This window comes from Drosophila mojavensis, unplaced genomic scaffold, assembly GCF_018153725.1.
Source record: "Drosophila mojavensis isolate 15081-1352.22 unplaced genomic scaffold, ASM1815372v1 contig_16, whole genome shotgun sequence".
Taxonomy (NCBI): domain Eukaryota; kingdom Metazoa; phylum Arthropoda; class Insecta; order Diptera; family Drosophilidae; genus Drosophila; species Drosophila mojavensis.
Genome location: NW_025318693.1, coordinates 1,822,143 through 1,840,847, shown reverse-complemented (window position 1 = coordinate 1,840,847; position 18,705 = coordinate 1,822,143). Strand labels below are relative to the sequence as shown.

General features: G+C 37.4%; 3 protein-coding genes across 5 annotated transcripts in view; 2 read left to right on the top strand and 1 right to left on the bottom strand.

The window, feature by feature from the left end:
- Positions 1 to 2,701, top strand: part of LOC6573726 (homeotic protein proboscipedia) — a 40,154-nt gene extending 37,453 nt beyond the window's left edge. For both annotated transcript variants that reach the window (XM_032733747.2, XM_001999749.4), the window contains exons 8-9: positions 26 to 786; positions 1,474 to 2,701. In XM_032733747.2, coding sequence (XP_032589638.2) covers positions 26 to 786; positions 1,474 to 1,954 — 1,242 coding nt within the window. In that variant the 3' untranslated portion in view covers positions 1,955 to 2,701. The remainder of the gene's footprint in view (positions 1 to 25; positions 787 to 1,473) is intronic.
- A 7,155-nt stretch (positions 2,702 to 9,856) lies between these two features.
- Positions 9,857 to 16,429, top strand: LOC6573727. The gene is made up of 3 exons (XM_001999750.4): positions 9,857 to 10,658; positions 14,894 to 15,618; positions 15,685 to 16,429. Exons 1-3 carry the CDS (start codon positions 9,959 to 9,961, stop codon positions 16,261 to 16,263), a joined length of 2,004 nt encoding a protein of 667 aa, XP_001999786.3. The 5' UTR covers positions 9,857 to 9,958; the 3' UTR covers positions 16,264 to 16,429.
- A 550-nt stretch (positions 16,430 to 16,979) lies between these two features.
- LOC6573728 (mitochondrial pyruvate carrier 1) lies at positions 16,980 to 18,363 on the bottom strand. 2 transcript variants are annotated; one of them, XM_001999751.4, is made up of 3 exons: positions 18,136 to 18,363; positions 17,858 to 18,057; positions 16,980 to 17,596 (listed from the first exon to the last, which is right to left on the bottom strand). In XM_001999751.4, exons 2-3 carry the CDS (start codon positions 18,024 to 18,026, stop codon positions 17,439 to 17,441), a joined length of 327 nt encoding a protein of 108 aa, XP_001999787.1. In that variant the 5' UTR covers positions 18,027 to 18,057; positions 18,136 to 18,363; the 3' UTR covers positions 16,980 to 17,438. The 2 variants fall into 2 exon arrangements, with proteins under 2 accessions (XP_001999787.1, XP_032584057.1); XM_032728166.2 differs by lacking the exon at positions 18,136 to 18,363 and having other exon boundaries at positions 17,858 to 18,068.
- Positions 18,364 to 18,705: the final 342 nt, after the last annotated feature.

Here is an 18,705-nt window from a genome sequence, read left to right as displayed (position 1 = left end):
TATGTATGCATATCCTACGTATCAGGTTATCAAGAAAGAGGCCGTTTCCACCTCATCGAAGGCGTCGCCATTTGGCTATGATGCGGGCCCTAGTTTGGCCAGTTTTCGTCGTGATCCAGACGCCGCCACCGCCGTCGCTTCCAACACGCCGGCAGTCAAGGCTGGCGGCAAGAAACGATATCAGAGCGCTAATGCGAATGCCATATCAATTGCCGTTGCCTCTCCGCTGGGCGAGAACAGCGGCGCATCTGTGCCGGCGGCTTATTTCCCAAACGCTGGATACTATTCCAGCCCCAATCCGAATGCAAATACGAAAAATTTGCCGGCGCCGCAGCAGATGCCGCAGGACTATTATGGCAAATACGATATTGAATTCGCCGCCTCGCCGCATCACAACCCGCACAAGCAGCCACAGCAACAGCAGCAGCAGCAACCGCTTCACGGCGAATATCTAAGTCCGAAACCAAACAGCAATGCGGCCAATGTCAATTTCCATCAGAATAATCAACAACACCAACACGAACAGTTCTACTACAACTATAACGACACCAATGGCGGCAGCGCGTACATGAACCACCAACAACACCAACAGCAGCATCATCCCATTGGTGACTTTGAGGCGCCACCTATTAACGGGCCAAGCAACTTTTATGATCCTAAGTCGCAGGCGAGTGGCGCTTACTACGACAACATGAATTTCCAACACCAACATCAGTCGGTGGTCTTTCAACAACAGCCGCAGCAGCAGCAACAACCCCCACAGCAAGGCCCTCTTAATCAGCAGCAGTAAGTCGCCATTAAATGTTACCTCTAAATAGCTCTCTAAGCGACAGGCTATCAGCTTGTGAGGTACACAATCACTTGCGGTTCGATTACCAGTTATCTTACTTCTAAACCGTCCATTTAGTGATGTACAGAACCACTTTACGAATGACTCCACTTCGACAGTACCAGTTAGTGAAGTTGAGAATCACCCAGCTAACTTTATTTAAGCGGCGAGCTAGTGAAGTACGCAACCACTGAACAACGTTCAACGTTGCACATGTAAAGACTTGACGCCACCTAGTGCTCAATAAATTTCCAAAGCTATCGCTAGCCACCACCAATATCGCCATAATATGGCATCGATAGTGCAGGCAATATTGGTACGATAAATTTGGCCGAACTCAATATAAATAAACAATAATAATTAGCAATAGATAAAGGGGGTGGCTGCTTGTGAAATGCAAAGCCATTTAGGGAAGCTTATTTAAAACCCCTCCACACTTGACAAAATTCAAGAGAAATATGAAACAAGTCCCACGTTGAACGATACCGCCAATTAAAAAACGAATTTGAATTACACTATAATTGCTAAATAAAGAAATTCGAACCGTTTGCTGCACATTGGACGTAGCCTTGCTTCGTGCTTCGTTCCGCATTTTATGAAACATGTATGCAATAGTGTTCAAATTAATTAATTGTTTCTTTCAGGCACATGCATCACATTGGAGCTGGGGAAACGTACAGTGCGCTTGGCCTGCAAATGGAGAACTGCGACGGATACAACAACTTTGCCGGTGGCTACTATGACCCAGCTGCGGGTCAACAACAACCACCAGTTCCGCCCACACACAGCCACCCAGTGCCGCATCCGCACGCTAATCCACACCATCCGCATCACCAGATGCAGGCACAGGCTCACCCACATATACATGCGCACCACAATCCAGCAACTGCTGCAGCTGCTGCTGTTCACGTAGTCGGTGCTCCGCCTCTGCCCGCCAATCATCTGCACAATTCAAACACAAATTTCGGCGGACAACTGCAGGCGTTTGCCAACACTGGTGGTGGCTCAGGGGTTGGTGGTGCAGCCGTCATCAGCGGGCTGGAGAACTCGAACAGCTCGTCGGACTTCAATTTCCTGAGCAATCTGGCGAATGATTTTGCTCCAGAGTACTATCAGTTAAGTTAGTTCTGATAATCCGGATTGTAAATACTAAACTGCAATCGATGTAGTCGAATTTTTACTTTGTAATCTCCAAGCTCTCAGCTCTCACTTTGTCGTAGCTCACATACATATCTGTAAATATGTTCGTATGTCTGTGTCAATGCTAGATCTATATATGTATATGTGTATGTAAGTAGCTAGAGTGATATATATATGGATATGCCTATGTGTACATATATATATATTTATATGTATACATATACATAAATATTTTCCAGGCTCGGTAATCTAGTTCACTGCAGCTCTCATTGAAGTAAAAGTGTGGCTTAAAGTCCGCGTTAAAGAAAAATTCTCTCCGTTCAACAAGAAATTAAAAAAAATAAAAATAAAGAAATAAAGAAAATTGTAAATAGCTAGTAAAAATTAAATGTAACTTTCCACCAGCCCTAATCAAAAATAATTCAGATATACTATGTAAGCATATACTATATATAAATCCTATCTACAAAATCTTTCACAAATTGTGTTTTGTAAATAGATATTGAAAGTAGCTCAAATCGAATATTGTGAAATTTTTCAATTGAATTTCAATCTGAATTTGTGATTCAAATACAAATTTCCAATGGTATTCGAATGAATATTAATTTTAATTAAATGTGAGTAATGTTTGTATGTTGTTCCCCGATTCCCAAATACAATTTAACTTGAAAGACATTTTAGACACTAAATGAATAATGAATGAATGAATGAAATAAATAAATAAATATTATCGAAAAAATCGTTGTATTTCCATGTCATTTATGCTAAAAATATTTCAGAAATGGTAAGACAAACGTTGCACCAATAAAAAGTATGCAGATATATTTATAAATTGGTTTCCCCACTTTTAAAATTTTGAAAATAAAAATACGAACAATGTTATGCATTCTTTGAACCTAAAAGACACGCGATTTTGTATATGATATACGATTCAGAGTCACATGAGGCTATATGTATGTATGTACATATGTATGTAAGGGCGACGGATGACTATGTTTCTCTATTTCGATCTGAAATTATTGTAAACATTTCACTTGTATCTAAACTAAAGTTCCTAGTGCCCATAGCAACATGCTGCACTAGTTTAGCAACAAGCTACTCATCAGCTGTTAAACGCGCCTCGCGAGTCGCGACGAACAGCTGCTGTTGTAATGTGTAGCAATTGTTGCATCAGCCAAACTGGTAAAGCGAACTTACTCTCTCTATCTCTCTCTCTCTCTCTCTCTCTCTGCTCTCACGCATGCTGCAAGCCAACATCTCACGATTGTGCACCCTACAAACAATTTACGCATCATAGGTGAATGAACAGAACAATTTTAAGATTAATAAAATAAAATAAACCCAACACAACTCATTTATCAAATGAGTGTTGTACCTTAAATGTCTGCTGATAAGCTCTCATATATGTTTGCGTATTCAGTAAACTTTTATGAATACATGTACTTTTATATATGTATGTATGTAGTGTACTATCACTAACCAGAGAGCTCTCTGGTTAGTGGTACTATTTACGTATTTCTATATTACATATATGTACATATGTACATACAGAAGTATTTGTGCTCTTGTGTGCAGCCTGTTATATGTTCATACATACATATGTATGTGTGTGAATGTGTATACAGACTTAGGCAAATATATTTTGACAACAAGATTACGCCGAAATTTTACAATTCAATGGCAATTTAAAGGTGTTAAGGTCTCTCTAACATTTGCAAAAATTTCTAGCAGTATACTTATAAAATTTAATTCAAATTGTTTCACACGTCGGTTATTCAATTGAAAAGACAATCCACTCAATTAACAACCTCATTAAGTAGGAGCTGCAGTAGTTGCTAGGGCTAAAAATAAAAGTTATGTGCGAAAGCATCTTAGCATAAATAGAAATTAATTTTGGGGGCACGGCAATCAAACAGCCAGCTGAGAGCCAACACATAGATGTCGGGGTGTATGGCATAGGATAGCATGGGATGCGATTCAACGATAGCCGGCAGCGCAAATTTTATCAGCAGCAAAGTTGCTTACGTACATGCATAGGTGGGTTGAATGAGTCCAGCGACTGGTTGACTCGATTGGCATCCGTTAGTAACAAAACTTTAGCCGCCGTGAACAGAGCAAATTTTATATCGTATCGCAAGTCGAGTCGTGAATTCAGTGAGCTTTTAGCAAAAACAACAACGAACGTATTAAAAAGCTTTGCAAATCTGCGAAAATTCGTGAAATTGTTTTAAAAGTGTTTCAAACACGGGTTTATGGAAAACTAGTTTCATTTCAATTGATACTTCGGTTACGGTCTTAATGGCATCAGCAAGTGAACTTTTATATAAAGATATTTTATTCATAGAACAATAATTTATTTCCAATTTGTTAATAAAAGTGACCCAAGAGCAAAAAGTGTTGAAAAACAAAGAATAAACAAACTAAAAACTACTTTAATATTATTTGATTTTAATAGTTGTACACGAGTGGTGTATACAAACATACATATATAGATAAGAGAATATCTCTTTGATAAGTTCTACGTGAGATTCAATTAACTGATTTCATTTTATCGGCGGATCGCCCAAGTATTATGTTGGTCGTTCCTATTATTGCTAACACAAAAACAACGACCAGAACAACAACAACAAGAGGCGTCAACGCGATAATCAACCACAACAAGGGACGCAACAACGTCATGCAACATTCGCCTGTCGTTGTCTTTATGTCTATGCAACATTCGTGGCAGCAAGTTCCCATGCTCAACAATTTGAAGTGTATGCGTATGCGTATGCGTGGCTGGCATCATTGCATTAACTACAATAAGTATCTATTGGCTAAGACCATCACGGGCAATACTACGCCTAATAAGACTCTACTAAAGCGCTCCAAGGGTTTGCGAAGGAAGCGTGACATTATTAATCGTCGCAGCATTTGTTGCCGAGGTTTTCGGTTTTGAGCCACACTTAGAGAAATCAATTCAACACAAAAGTACAGTAAAATTGTTGCATCGGAACTTGCTAGCCACACGCGGCGGCATCGGAATGAGCGGTAAGTAGTTTGACGATCCGTCGTCCCAGAGACGAGCCCACTTATGATAATGTCGCTGACATTCGATGACCTTAAACATCGTTTATTTTATATACCATACCTAAACTAGTTTACTCAATGATAGGGAGGCACCCACAATCATGTACATATCACACAATCAGTCATCAATGTTCACACACGCGTATGCTACACACATACATATGCTACACGTGCTTCTATGTTGAGTTTCTTCAACCGCGCACACCCTACGCGTTTGCAGCATATGTGAACTGCCGCCCAGTTGAACACCCTACATTTTAGTACTTGAATAGGCTTAGTGAACTTTTAGATTTACATATGGCGATCGCAAGCTATTTGTAAATATAAGGATGCAAGTATACATATGTAGACAATGTATTCATGTACGGATAAATTTGTATATCAAAATAAATACATACATAATACTACAAAGATAAGTTCACACAATTTAAAATGACCCTATCTATGATAGATTCTTTCAAATGTATTTACATACATATGTATGTATGTGTGTATGTACACACAGACTAAGTGTTACGTGAAAGTTTTTTATTGGCGTGTCTCTTGGCACAGAAAAGTGTGCAATCATGGTGGCTAGCAAATTTTCCAAACTGATTTCAGCAACAAGTTTGGTCATTGTTAATTATTTGATTGCTTCTTCTTGACATTTACGTTTGTATTCCGATCTCGTGCCACTCAGTGTCACTCTGAGTTCAGTGCCAAAAGCGACGTCAGGTACACACATACATACATGTACAACTATATCTGTATATGTCATGTACATACATTTAAAATATAATATTAGGTGTTTAACCATTGCAAAGCTTTTAATACCATTCCCCGCACTAACCTATCCCTCAAAGTCAATATTACATACATCACATGCACCCAGGAGCTTTTCGGTTTCTGCGTCGGCAGCATGACTCATGTGTTTTTGAATTGTCGCCACAATTCAACACAAACATTCATACGCGCACGCTTTCACATCTGTGAATCATGTGTAGGTGTGTGAGTTAAGAAAGCTCTGAAATTCTGAGAACTGGTGAACGAGCTTTTATCTTGCATGCACACACACCGAAAGAGTTGCTGACTAATGCCAGCTTACAAAAGCTGTGCTGGCATATGCAAGAGTAAAACCCCCAAATTTAAAAACCCTAACGAATTTTTAAACTATGAAATCATAACTTTATGGCTACATAGTATGCCATTAAACCACTTTAAGTTAGCGGGATTCAATTTTGAAGAGTTTTGATACATTGTATGTACTTAGTGGAAAATCTTTGTATGAACCTTGTACATTTTATGAGTTGTAACGCATCAATATTTTATTAATTATTACATTACTTACACACTTAAATAAAAATGTAAATTTTATTTATGCAATCATTTAACATAAAATAATATACATACCCATATATAATTATATATGTACATTATGTTTAAATAAATATCTTCTTATATGTGGGCATTACTATTTACGTATGCATAATCAAAGGAATTGCTAGCCGGCCGGTGCACTTGTTTATATTTACATACATACATACACAGAAATGGGTATATGTACATATCCATACATTAATACACACATGTTGCGACACTGTGGAATAGTCAACAGGTTGATATTCGCAAGTGAGAGTCAAAGTAGCGCTGTGACGTCACTCAAGAGAAACACGTTTTCTTGGTTTTTGTACTCATTTTTCATGGTATTAAACTGGTAAAGTGGAATATGAGTTATTTAATTTGACATTACAATATTCAGAGTATCTACAACTATATATTTAATTTACATTTGTATGTATTAAAATTTGCAACATCTAATTTAAACATTTTTTTAATGACGTAACAATACCTCCACTTGAGGTAGAACCTTATGCGGCCTTTGAAAAAGAAAGAGCACAGTGCATAACAAAGCTTACGCTTGGGCGCTCTCAAAAGTATCTGTGTAAAAAGCTCTTTCGCACACACTCTCAGCAAGTTATCTGCCTATGGCAAACAGGTTTATTGCAGAGCTTTTTGAATTTCACAACGAAACTAAATTCGTCAGATTACAGTTCGTGCATTTTGTAGGTCTTTTCTGCCTCGACTGGCTGTTTTCGTGGCGATCTGTCCGTTCAATTCCAAGTGAATACTACAAGCAAGCAGTTGAGTCACACTCAGCTCTGTTTTCTATTGGATGTGAAGTGCAAAATATAAATAAAGCGCATATACATCTAGCATTTCGGTGTATATTCCTAGCAAAGGATAGAAGTGAATCATTAACAGATTTAGTAAAAGAATTGTTGCTGTTCTACGTAGAACAACAACTGCGTATTTGTTAAAGAACATTTATAAAAGCAACGGCAACGCGAGTTGAGACAATCAGGTGGTGGTTCGAAAAACCACCCAATAAACTGCGTCGTTAAAAAACCAAGTGAATTTTTCGGTCAGGTCTTTAACAGCCGGCCAACAGTCCTTGAAGACACAAATTATAAATTTATGTAAGTATTCGTCGCACATACTGGGTTTTTCAGCTTACGTACATATGTATATGAATACTATATATCGAAAGCTCTTAGTGTTTAATTTTTTTTTTGCCGGCCGCCATATTGAATTGAATGCTAGCAACAATTACAGGCAGCGCATATGCATGTATGTTTGTATGTACACACATACATACATATGTACAAATGTGCATAGCAATTTACATACATACATTCATATGCATATGTTTACATATATATTTACATACAAATATATGTATACAAACACACACATACAAACAAACATACCAGTGAATAATTAATAAAAATACAAATATATCCATACATGTACATACATATGTACATATGTACATATATACTGTTGATAGAAATGTATGTATATGTATGTAGTTATTTTACATACATACCAATGGATATAGTGGCTATAGCGTAGGCAGGAGCTGATGGTGACACACACTTGGATAAGCACACACCCACACATGTCAGGCGGGGGTTTTTTTTACTACTGTAGCTCTTTTTCGTGCCTATAATTGCTCACATATATTTGGTTATACACTGATATTTGGCAAGGGGTTAGAAGAGGAATAATTTAGTAAAGCACACGCTATAAATGTCTATATGTGTAAAAGTACGTGGTGATTTTCCAGCAATTAGTAATTGTTTTTCGTTGTTGCCTGGGCGCACGATTTGATATGGCAACGAGATTGCGATATGGCCCATTATCTGAAGCACGCAAGTCTTACAACGACTTTGCGTATGTGTGTGCGCGCATATATCTATCTAAATGTCGCCCGCTATATAATTGTCTTTACATCGCCAGCAAAACTCGATCGCGGGTAACCAACAACTGATTAGGCGTCAGGCCCCACTGCGAACTGGTTTCTGTTGTTGTTCTTGCTGCCGGTGGCGACCATCATTTTTTTTTTTACTGGTGCAAAGCACTCTTGTGAAATTAAATTTGCAGCTTTTGCTTTAGCTATCTTCTGACGCTACAAAAAAGCTTTGCTGCCTATCATGCCCTTCTAGGGTGTATTGAATAAAAAAGACTTTCATATCTGGTGCCTACTTCATGTTCTACAAGTTAGTTTTTGGCTTACATAGCACATACGCAATAATTGTCAAGTGTTATTATTACATACATACATATATATATTCCACATGCATATGTAGTAAATGTTATACATACATATATGTACATAGATTTATATGCACTTGTTGATATTCATTGAACCTTTAAAGAAATACAAATTTTTCTTAATTTTTCCTTTCAGTCTAAAAGGAAGTTGTGTTGACGACTCTTTTAGAGCTTGTTTAGAGCTTCCCTAACAATTTCATTGTTCCTCTCCAACGGTCAATTAAAAGTAAGTATACAAAGTCTTTTTATCTTCTAGTTGTAAGCATCATTCCTGCTTGATTGAAATAACAATCGCTAAATAGTTTGTAAGATTGTTTTATGAAAAGAGGAGAAATCCCAACAAAAAAGGAGTAAATCCAAAAAAAGGAGTAATTCCAAAAAAAAGGAGTAATTCCAAATAAAAAAAAAAAAAAAAAAAAAAAAAAATAAATAAAAAAATACAAAATAAAAAAAGGAGTAATTCCAAAAAAAAAAAAAAAAAAAAAAAAAAAAAAAAAAAAAAATATATATATATGTATATAAAAAGGAAAATATGGAAAAAAGGCAAAGGAAAAAACGGAAAATATCACTAACGAGCATGAGCCAGAAAAGAAATTAAAAAAAAAAAATAAAAAACATGCACTCACACATCTCATTCATTCACTGTATGAATCCTGCTAAAATAAATTGATCTGTTATAAAACTCAATAGTTGGAGATATCAAGACAAAAATTATTTTTGTTAATATATTGATGTCTCTGACCTATTGATAATATACCCATGATTTGGGGTAACATACAAACCTACACAACATTTCGCATAATCCACAAAAGATGTGGCGCGAACCCTAACAAAGGATCGTGCTTCACAACGTCGTCGTTCTGTGTAATAACAAAATCTTTTTTCTTTTGTCTACTTTCTTTCACATAAAAACAAAAAAAACCAAACCAAAACTCTAAAATGTGCTTGCTCCACTCATCGCCATATCCTGAAATATATATCAAAATTTTTACAAATTCTGAAATTTGTATAAATTTTGAAATCCTGTCGAACCGAAACCTGAAATACGAACCGTTCACCAAAAAAAAAAAAAAAAAAAACTTAAACGAAATCACCAAATTGTATTGAAATTGTGGCAATTGCATCGAGCAGCCCCGTTCAAAATGGCATTCAGCGTCGAAATCCAAGCCAGCCAAAATAGGCCACAGAGCGAATCAAACAACAGCATCGAGCATACCAAGAACATCACCAACAACGACTGTCAAAACAACTTATCCGATTGTACTTACGGCACCAACTCAAGCAGCAACCAAACGGAATACCGAAAATCCCAAAGATATAATATTGATGATCCAGGAGCCAGCACGAGTACAGGCAACAACATACGAGGCACAGGAACAGCATCAAAACTTAGTAGCAACTGGCGAGAGAATCTACTCATCCAATTGCAACTGCTCGCAGAAGAGAACCGATCGTATAGTGCCTACGAGGGATTCGCCTATGTTGACGACAACAAACTCAACAACGATACCAATCGTTATAAACACACAGCCCAATCCAAGAATCATACTGATCAAGGTGCCCACGCACAGAAGCAGCAACAGCAGCAGCAACAGGACAGAGCAGAGCGCGCCTCGAACTCGTCTTATCAGAATACCCTTTTTACCAGGGTCGGTACCAACAACGGATTCTCTGAAAGCTGCATTGCCTACGGCGAGCTCTTCAGTAAACTTTACATCTTCGGCGACAGCATCCCGTATCGTGAAGCCAATATCCCGTATCCCGTTGACTGGGACAATATACCCACAAGAACCGAGCTCGAGTTGCTCAGTTTCGCAAGTAAACCAGGTCGCGAACGACCAAATGGTAAATCCACCGACTGTGGAAACGGTGACGCAAACGGTCCCGGTTTCGAGCACGCCCCAGACTCTGGCGTCAATGGCTGGTATACAGCTGACAGGTGCAGACATGCAGTCCCGCCAGGATATGAGTGGAGCAATGCCTACTGCTACAGTTGAAGAGATAGACGTACCGGTGTTCATAGATGGTGAGTACTGTGTTTGTGTGTGTAATTTGTACCAGCACTCTCTCGTTACTGTTCGAAATCAAAACAAGTAGCCAACAGTCATGCGTGGCCAAACAATCAGTTAGAGAAAGAGTCAGATAGCAGGCATCGAAAGGCACTCGTCTGCCCGCTGGCTCTTCCGAAACAGCTGGCAGACGGACGCTGTTTCGGCCTATGACATCGAGGTACATTACCACCTGATGAATGAGAAGAAGATCACAGTGCAAAGACCCATTGCGACCACAAAGCAGTCAACAGAGTCATGAGTAATTTGTGTAATGCCAAATAGGATGGGGACGGACAAGCGTCTTGTTTTCCATCAAATTGGCTTCAAAGAGGGTTATGTGAATCACATTCACTTTTAGGCTTTTTACTGTTATTTATTATTATATATACAGTATAACTTTTACATTTCAAACAATAGCTATTATGAGTCATACCTTAAGGGGGCTCTGGCCATTTAACATGGCTAAATGCACGTTTTGATCCATATAGAGTAACTTCCTAGAATATTCGAATTTTTATATCTTTCTGACAACCGCATTAGATTAAATCTGTCTCAAGATAGATTGAAATTATATCTTGATTGATCTCTTAGTTTCAAAAATATTCAGGTGTTAACTTACACTATAAACATTTGTTAGTATTAGGTACTGGATTGCAACAGTAATCATTTTCAATGTATATACATGATGATATTTATCTCTATTTGCTGTTGCTATGCACGACAAACAAAGTATGTAAAAGCTAGTTGGACTTGGCCACTGCTAATAAACGATTATACATGCCAACCTGAATTGCTTCAAAAGAGTCAAACCATACCCATAGCCGAAGGCCTTAAATACGATGAATCAGGTTCAAAGCATTTTTTTATACTTGAACCAAAAGGTTTAAATATTGCCTTTTACGGCTACACTTTTCCCAACTTTTTTATAAATAGGTGTCATTGATGTACATATGTGTGTACTTAAATAAAAACACGTAACAAGAAGTTAGTTTCTTATTGTTTAACGTCCAATACGAACAATTAAATATGGTTAAATTTTCTATTATGATTTGTAAGACAAAGAAAAGCTCAATTTATATATTTATTGTATGAATTGGTTGTCATATACTGGGAATTTACATATATGAAAGTTATATGTAGATATTGCCAATTCTCTTAATTGATAGGAGAGTATAAAGTCTGCTTTAGGTGCTAATTTAGAAGATTCTATCCATTTAAGCATCCTTTTTTATTTGACAGAAATGAGCGAATTACGATTTCATCTATTAATTGCCATCGAATTTACACAAAGTTCTTATCAGCAGACAGACCTATTCTGCCACTTTGCTTCCGTACGACGTACGTCCCTTCGCCGTTTTAGTTTTTGTTTTTGCAACTCTGAGTCATGCTGTCACTTTTTTAACACCAACGAATCAATTGCGCATTTTGCTATAAACGCATTCCAGAGTAACAGAAGAATTACATACATAACGTATTATTATAATTGTATTACAAATATTTTTTTATTATCAATTAAATTGATATATGACAGGGCCTGTTAATTTGTTAATTTTTTATTTTATTCCGGCCTGAGAACAACTTACCAATTTTTATATTGAAAGCCCTATAGAACATTATATGCATAATTATTTGCACTCTATTGAAGTTTTGTTAATTAAATAATCAAGATGTTTCTCATTATGAATTAATTTCATTTACTTCAAAATGAAATTCAGAAATCAATCATATGGTTTATCAGAAACTTCACTAAAGGCGTCGAATCTCGCGCCACCCAGCTATCCCATTGGGCCTTACTATCGTCTTTGTTTGAACCATTACCGTGTCCATAAATGGGCATAGAGTAAGTAGAGTTAGGCGCGTTCTGCAGCGCTGGAAAATCAGGCCATTTTTAAGCATTATATATGTACATACATATGTATGTATAGATTTGTTATTGATATTAAAGACAGATATATGTATATATGTACATATGTATGTATATATGTACATTCATACATATGTCAACTCATGACCTAGATTCATTTTTACTGTCAATACAAGTGCCGATCTTTGTATACATCAAGTATACATCAATATTTCCACATTATTTAAATTATTTCCAAATTACATAGATATGCATGTACATTTTTATTTAAAAGTTAATTGCTTAATGCCCGATTTAGAGACATTGACATTGGTGTCTTAAGCTTTAATGCTTCCCCCAATTGTTGTGAAATTCGATTAGCATGATGCGCAAAATTTGAGAGAGGCAAGCGAGAGTATCCAGTTTGCACTATTTGTAGGAGTATGTGTGCCGCTCTCACGGGCGACGCGTCGATCAAACGCAGTCATGCTGTCTCTTTCGCTCTAGCTCACTCTAAATACGAGACAGCTGATTTTTGCCGGCCGGTTGTTGGACTCTCACATACACATACATAAATACCAAGGTGTATATATGTATGAGAGCCTGCACATCGCGTATACGCTAGATAGTACAACAACAACCGGCAGTGCATATTGTGGCTATTAAAATATTATTTATATATTTCTTTCTGCATTTATTAAATGTTTCAAGTAACACAAAATTATTTGTCTTTCAATAGACTCCATAATAAATAAGCACAAGGCTAATAAATAGATATGTACATACATATGTATGCATGTACGATGACACTCTTTGTTCAGAATCCAAGTCGAAGTTATAAGGAATATTTCTCTGCTCTGGTGAAATTCCAGCTGCAATTGTATTGGTGCATCGAAAAACCCAAAACTTCTGTTAATTATACATATGAATACATTGGTAAGATGTCGGCCATAGGCCAATATCTAATACATTTAAATCATATGTAATTGTCCAATAAGAAGCTCCTGTAAAGCACGCATGAGGCAGAGCGAGACAACAGTATACGCATAACACTTGTTGGTGTAAGGCAGGTTGCGCACACATATATATATATGTGTATGTATGCATGTGTAGGCTTGCGCTCTCGATCGCTCTCGATAAAAGGTTTGTTTTTGCAACTCGCAGTCAGTTATTGTCAGACCTTTCGTAAGTGAAGAACGTTAAGCGAAGTAGCGCGCATAGCAGATTCAGAATACGTTAGAAAGGTGAATAATTATGAAAATAATATAAATATATAATTATTTAAATTAATTTCTTGAAAATGTCAACATTTTTAGATTAAAATTAGTTTATTTTTCCGACAGAAATCTTAATGCCCTTTAGCAGGTATATCTGCAAGAAGTGTTTATTTTTGTTTTGTGCATTTGAACTCACATAACTTAAATTGACAAATATATTATGCTCCTGATTAAAAAAGAAGAATATGATTTAAATAAATTGGCAATCAATATTATTATTTTTATTAGCCCTAAATTACCGCTAAATGGTTTACTTTAGTGTAATGTATAATATGTTGCAAACACAATCAAATTTTATCCCCTTAACAGTTCGTCAACATTTTAAAAGCGTGCATGCACGGTCATGTTTGCTTCGAGTTAGGCTAATGAGTGTTCGGTCCCGCTCTCTTGTGCTGTCTCTTTCATTGCGCGCAAAACAGACTAGAAACTTATTGGAAATTAAGAATATTTTTGTTTTTAATTCACTTATTTCATTTACTATATTTTTTATATATTATATCTACCGTCTGCCATAAATTTTGTTGTATTTACACTTTGTATTATTTTCGTTTGTGTTATTTGGTTTCGTTTTGTGAATTTCACAACTGTGTGAGCGAGATAGCGATGAAATACATTTACAGTAGCTAGCTGTCTCTTTCTAAATTGGCTGACAGCTTAAAAGTATGCAATATATTTGAATTCAACGCATTGGAATATAGCAAATATGTTGTATGACATTCAGTTCATTCTGCTCAGCGAAGTTAGTTCTTTTTACTTTTGAATATCTGATTGGGAATTTATTAGAGCCATCAACATTGGGAATTCTATTTCACGTACTTCTTTAACTTAAAATATATAGAAATAATTAGTTTGAAGAATATTTTTGTGTTGTTTCTAGATCGAAGTACTCAATAGGAATGCAATTTTACATTCTTATTAGAGTATTGCGTACTTAAGTGAATATGAAACAATAAGTTTTTAAAAGTGGTCATTGCAAGGGTAACTGAAAAAGTTGTAATATATAACGATTTAATAATTTGGCACACGCACAAATTCTAAAATGCATGCGAATTTTATTTTTGGTATTAATAATCTTTTGTATCTTCCATAGAATTCCTGCAAAATATAGAAGCTACGTCGACGACGAGCAGCAACGGTAAAAGCGAGGAGTTTGAGAAAGAGATTTATAGTGAGACGGATATATTTGACTTTGACTTTGACATAAACCTGATTGCCGAGGATCACATTGAGAGCAAGGAAATGGATCAGTGCAATCTGGAATTGGATAGCAATTACAGCGACAACTTTAACAGCGACTTAACATTAATGGATGAATTTCAAGTTCAACAATTAGATAATGCGGAGGAGGCAGAAGACATGGCCTCCATTTGCAATGGCATAGATTTCGGAAGTGATCCACATTCAGATTTGGATCTAGACAACATACTGAACAGCGATCCTATGCTGTCAACTTTCTCACAAGGTTCCACCCTGTGGTCATCTAGCCAAACTAAGTACTTCAACGAGCTACCCATACCAGCTGACGAGAACAGCATGGAGAACTACAGCTTCAGCCAGCAGTCGTTGGGCTTCGGTCTTGGCCCGCTTGGTGGATTTAACGAAGATGGTTGCACTGCTACGGCTGTGCAGGAAGCCCCATGCACTCAGCGTTTGGGCGTGAAGCGCACAGCCTCTGCAGTGTCTCTCGTCCCAACAGTTGAGACCCTGCCACAGAAGCGTAGTAAGCTCGCTCTTTACATCAACAAATCACAGATCACCCATCCAGATGTCATGAACACCCCTGACATTATTGATCAGGTGATCAAGCTTTGTGAAGTAAGTTACTCTAGCCTTTCATTAAATACGCAGGCAACTAATTCACTACTTTTTTGTCGCTTATAGGTCAATTCACCAAGTAACGTGTCCAACCACCATCAAATTTATGAGGAGCTCCGCAGCGTAGAGGATAGTACAACATCCTCCCAACTACCAGAGATTTCAGCGCCGGGCACGCCCAATAGCACATACTCAATTAGCACCTCTACCTCGCATGCAACAACTTGCCTGACGGGATTCGCTGGCTTGATCACAGCACCCGTATCGCCCGCTGCATCCACCGCCAGTACATCAGCGTTCAGTGCCACAACATCGACCAATGGCAGCACCAAGCGCAAGCGAGGACGTCCTGCCAAAACGCACGCTGATGGACCCGATCCGGAGCTGATGTCCCAAATGACGGAGGAAGAGGCGAAGGTATACCGAGATCGTCTTAAGAACAACGAGGCTAGCCGCGTGTCGCGCCAGAAGACCAGGCTGCGTGAGGAGGAGGAAAAACGCGAAGAAGAAGACCTGCAAGCGACCAACAAGAAACTCAAATTCAAGATGCAGCGAATTCTGCTCCGAGTAAAACGTATTGAGAACTTCCTTAATAAAAACTTCGTGAAAAATAGCACCTACGTCGGGCCCGAACCGGCGCCTTAAGATTCTCATAGCCATGCCATAGTCAAACTTTCGTACCTCTCGATTGTCGCATATTGCGATGCAAAGCTCTAGTTGTAACACGTTAATTTCAATTAATCCATTAAGTTAAGGTTGTCGCTGTACAATATGGAATCCACTTGAGGAACCATAACAAAAAACAAATGATCAGAACAGTTCATGAATTGCAAAAGCAATTGATGAAAAACTTTTATTATGTTATTAGAACCTAAGAACTTGTATATGGCAAACGCACCATATAAAATGCGCATGATTATACAAATTTTTTAATTAGTGCACTATTATGTTTGAAATTATGAAATTTTAACCACATGTTTTATATACTTATGTTTTATGTACTAAATGTAATCAACAACAAAACTCGTTTGCAAGCTCAATGAAGCAAAAAAAAAAAAAAAAAAAAAAATTGAGTAGCGATTAATTACACTTACATTGATTACATTTCCTTTAGTCGTGAAAACGAAATATGTTACAAAAATATGTATACAGAAATGTGTAAAATGTTATTAATGAAAATACACTATTTACCCATATATTGTATATTTTAGATTTATACACAAATATAATATAAAGTGCATGTGCCGAAGGCCGTGCTAAAATCAAATTTTGTTTTATTTATATTTCTTACATAATTACGTCTTTAAAGTGCATTATAAAAACGTGCCCATTCTAAATAGTTGGAAATGGTCAGTTGGGAGTTTTCATTAGATTTCTTGAAATTTTTATTTGCAAACTACAGCTTTACAATTTTCGTTTCATATAGCCTCATAAAATATATTTAGTCAATACAGATTTTAGGCAGATTAACACATAAAATTGTTAGCCAAATCTTTAATTTGTCTATTGCACATTAAATTTTAAATGGTAAAATCATATACATTTTATCTACAACCAGAACCGTGTGGAAACCACTAACTAAAGAGCATTTAGCGCACGATGCACTCTCAGAGGCTGTGGAGCACACGTGAACAATAAATCGGCAGCATTCCTCAATGAGATTCAACCAATTTGACGGGGGCTGGGATGGGGTCGAGCGATTACGTCGGTCGGTCAGTTGCGTGTTTGCGATAAATTGCAATCGTTGGTGTCATCATTGTTGTTCAAATATTTAGAGAGTGACATCGGGCGCTCGCTGGGACAGGTGGTTACTGAACAACCTACGTGGATGATTCCTCGGAGTACGTGTATTTGAGATAGCGTAAGCCCTGGAAAGCCTGCGCCGAAGCATTCGTGGCATGGCAAGCGAAGAGCAGCCAATTACGAGGTTGCACTTTGTAGGCGAAACGCATGAAAATACACGAGTACAGGGTCAGGGCTGTTAAGAAGAAAAAAAAAAAAACAAAATTCAATTTGAATACGACCGAGTTGCTGTCAGACATATCAGCCGCAGCCCGGTGGCTGGCGCATGGCCAAGTATCTGTATCTGGCTTATCAGTGTCGAGCAATTTGATTAGCGGAATCAGAAACGAGTATCATAAACAAATGTGTCTACCGAAGAGCTCCGATTGCGATTATATGGAATCTTTTGCAGCTGACAGATGATAAGGTTTAATAACACAATCTAATTAACTCTTACCGAAGGTCATTCTGCCAGAGATGAATTTTGGATGTTTGGACGTGTCCGCAATGGCAGCTATCGGGATGCCCCAATTGGCAACCGGTCCCCAAAAGTGGGTGCTCAGAAAGTAATTGCGCCATTCGGCGGCGCTTGAGCTTGAGCTTGACATTGTCCGTCTAATCGACATCTTGCTGCTGTTGAATATTCCACTTGAGCTCCTAGAAAGGCAATTTAGATTAGCGCTCTCCTTGAACACATATGCGTCGCTCTAGATTTGTAATTTTTGAAGGTCTTACAGGTTGTTGTTTGTTTACTGCGTAGGTGCTTGTTGGCAGTCGCCAATTTTATTTATTACCTATGAATAATTTTGGAATGCAACCAAAAAAAAATTTTTACTGGGAATAGTTATGTAAAATTTAAATTTTGTGAGAGTAGAATACAAAGCCTACGCGAAACCAACAGTTTCACAGCACTAATATAAACTAATGGCAAATAGCACTGTTAAAAGACTCACACAATCGTGGGTAAATAGTGCATTGAATATTGCTGACATTTTTAGGCAGTTTTTTTTTGTACAAGCATAGATTTTAATTAGTCTGGCAGCTCAATAGTGGCAACGCTGAGTTTATTTCATAACATATTTAAATCGGAGCAGGCAAAAAATAATTGTATATTAAATGCAGTTCTATTGAATTGCAATTTGGAAGAATGACTACGCGCTTCATAGGCTTATTCCATAACTTAGTAGGTATTTATTGACTATGTATGCATCAGCTGTTAAACATAGCATTAGGGTGACCAGCACATTTAATATTCACCATAAAAACAAAACGGCGCCATGTTTTGAATTAAATTTAATAATTAAT

Bases quoted from the DNA above. Each gene is read 5' to 3' on its own strand.
- LOC6573728 (XM_001999751.4), bottom strand. From the start codon at position 18,026: ATGTCGATTAGACGGACAATGTCAAGCTCAAGCTCAAGCGCCGCCGAA. The intron at 17,597-17,857 runs GTAAGAGTTAAT...TCTTCTTAACAG, and splicing joins CTCTGGCAGAATGACCTTCG to CCCTGACCCTGTACTCGTGT.
- LOC6573727 (XM_001999750.4), top strand. From the start codon at position 9,959: ATGATCCAGGAGCCAGCACGAGTACAGGCAACAACATACGAGGCACAG. The intron at 10,659-14,893 runs GTGAGTACTGTG...TATCTTCCATAG, and splicing joins CGTACCGGTGTTCATAGATG to AATTCCTGCAAAATATAGAA. The intron at 15,619-15,684 runs GTAAGTTACTCT...TGTCGCTTATAG, and splicing joins AGGTGATCAAGCTTTGTGAA to GTCAATTCACCAAGTAACGT.